Source organism: Eimeria mitis, genomic scaffold (assembly GCF_000499745.2).
Source record: "Eimeria mitis Houghton genomic scaffold, Emh_scaff4007, whole genome shotgun sequence".
Lineage (NCBI taxonomy): Eukaryota > Apicomplexa > Conoidasida > Eucoccidiorida > Eimeriidae > Eimeria > Eimeria mitis.
The window spans coordinates 3,424-5,178 of NW_013572342.1; the positions used below are offsets into that span (position 1 = coordinate 3,424).

The 1,755-nt window shown below is 56.0% G+C and overlaps 1 protein-coding gene across 1 annotated transcript in view; it reads left to right on the forward strand.

Moving 5' to 3' along the window:
• Nucleotides 1–1,748, forward strand: part of EMH_0071530 (Guanylyl cyclase, related) — a gene marked incomplete at both ends in the record, with an annotated part of 5,079 nt that extends 3,331 nt beyond the window's left edge. The window contains 4 exons of the mRNA XM_013499112.1: nucleotides 29–704; nucleotides 942–1,036; nucleotides 1,229–1,438; nucleotides 1,689–1,748. Of these exons, the coding sequence (XP_013354566.1) occupies nucleotides 29–704; nucleotides 942–1,036; nucleotides 1,229–1,438; nucleotides 1,689–1,748 (1,041 nt within the window). The remainder of the gene's footprint in view (nucleotides 1–28; nucleotides 705–941; nucleotides 1,037–1,228; nucleotides 1,439–1,688) is intronic.
• Between the last annotated feature and the right edge of the window lie 7 nt (nucleotides 1,749–1,755).

The window sequence follows — 1,755 nt, forward strand, 5'->3', positions numbered from 1 at the left end:
TTTGTGTGAGCTCGGCGTGTGTATGCAGCTTGTGGGGTGCGTGGCTGTGACGGAGGAGCTACAGCCGGGAGTAAGAGAAACTTTAGCGGAGATAAGAGGAGTGGGAATTCGGCAGATGTTCCTTGTCAGTGGCGATAAGCACGCAGCCCTCGCGACAGCGAGGCACTGTGGGCTACTACCATCCTTTGACTGGAGTTGTTTAAGCAAGTGTGGAACGCCAGAAACTACTCGCTACGTTCGCCCGCTAGGGGAGATGAGTCATCATCGGTGCGGGCCGGTATCGAACAGTGGTGCCCCCGCCGTCACAGTAACCAGGGGTGACCACTGTCCGAGTGACCAGGAGGAGAGCAGCGACCCAGCCAAAGCTGCGCCGTGTCGCCGTTGCTATGACGAGAGCCATTCTGTCAGCGTGCAGCATACCAGTGAAGACCATACAGGCTCACCTCGCATGTTGTATCCTGGGTGTATTCATGGGCTCGTGACGAACATCTCAGCATCCATATCCCACTGGGCTGTAGCTGACGCCCAAATTTTATTGCAGCGCTGCGTGACCGAACTGGCCTACTATGCGCTCAAGGATCGCCGTCGCCTTCAGAGTCCTTCTGCGTCAATATGGGCGTGTGAATGCGGGACTTCGGTGCCACGGCGCCGCCTGCTGAGGATGACGAGCCGCCGGCTGTCGTTAGCAGGCGGAGAAGGGAGACGTGCGGGTGGAAGTTTTTTGCAGCGTAGCTACAGCCGAACGAAGGGTCAAGCTAAAAAAACAAAATGCGTGAGCGTTCATCAAGGAGAGACCCAGAAAGAAAATATGGGGCCAGGGCGTCGTATGCTTCAGCAGAGGAGCGAGGTCCAAGCTAAAGAGGAATATACCGTGAGCCTCTCGTCTCTGCCTCTCCGGAGAAAGCTCCGCGTTGGCCGGTGTTTTCTTCGTGTCTTTGAAGACATGTGGAGCCAGTCAAGAGAGCACGGACAGGGCATTTGTCTCTTGCTGGATGCAGCGTCGCTCTCCTTTTTCTTTTCACACAAGTTACTCCAGGTGCGTCGCTGGCTGCAGTTGTTGCNGATGCAGCGTCGCTCTCCTTTTTCTTTTCACACAAGTTACTCCAGGTGCGTCGCTGGCTGCAGTTGTTGCCTGTGACACCGCGACATGGTTAGAAAACTCCTAGGTGATACTGATGCTGAGTGGCAGTTAGGTCTCGTTGCTCCATATGTTTTGCCTGGCTTGCAGGGGCTGTTCGTGTATGCCATCTGTCGTGCGGATATCAGTGTCTGCGCGGAAATCCGCGGACAGCTTAAGCAGCAGCTTGTGGCGGGCATCAAAAAGTCTCTGAAGCCACGACCAGTTATCATCGCAGCTGGCAGCAGTGCGGAGGATGCAGCGATGATGCAGGAGGCCACAGTTGGTATCATGGTGCTGTCTCCGTCGGCGCACGAAGAGGTACCAACGAACGAGCTAAGATGGCTACCGCCACCTGAGGCGGATCAGGGGACTTTTGGGGATGGTGGGGAGAGGCTCCCCGTACTTCGGCAGCTTAGTAGGACTTTCCTGGATAGTGCAAGGAGGACATACCACGCTCTACTACCACTGCTACCTGAGCATGAACCTGCTGCGGAGAGAGGGAAGTCTCTACCCTCACCAGGGCCCGCGGAGGGTCGGCTTGGGTCGAAAGGACGGATGGATTCTATAGAGCTGGGGTTTGCGGGTCTTACCAAACAAGGGTCTCACCTGCAGCAGCAGCAGGACATGACATTAGA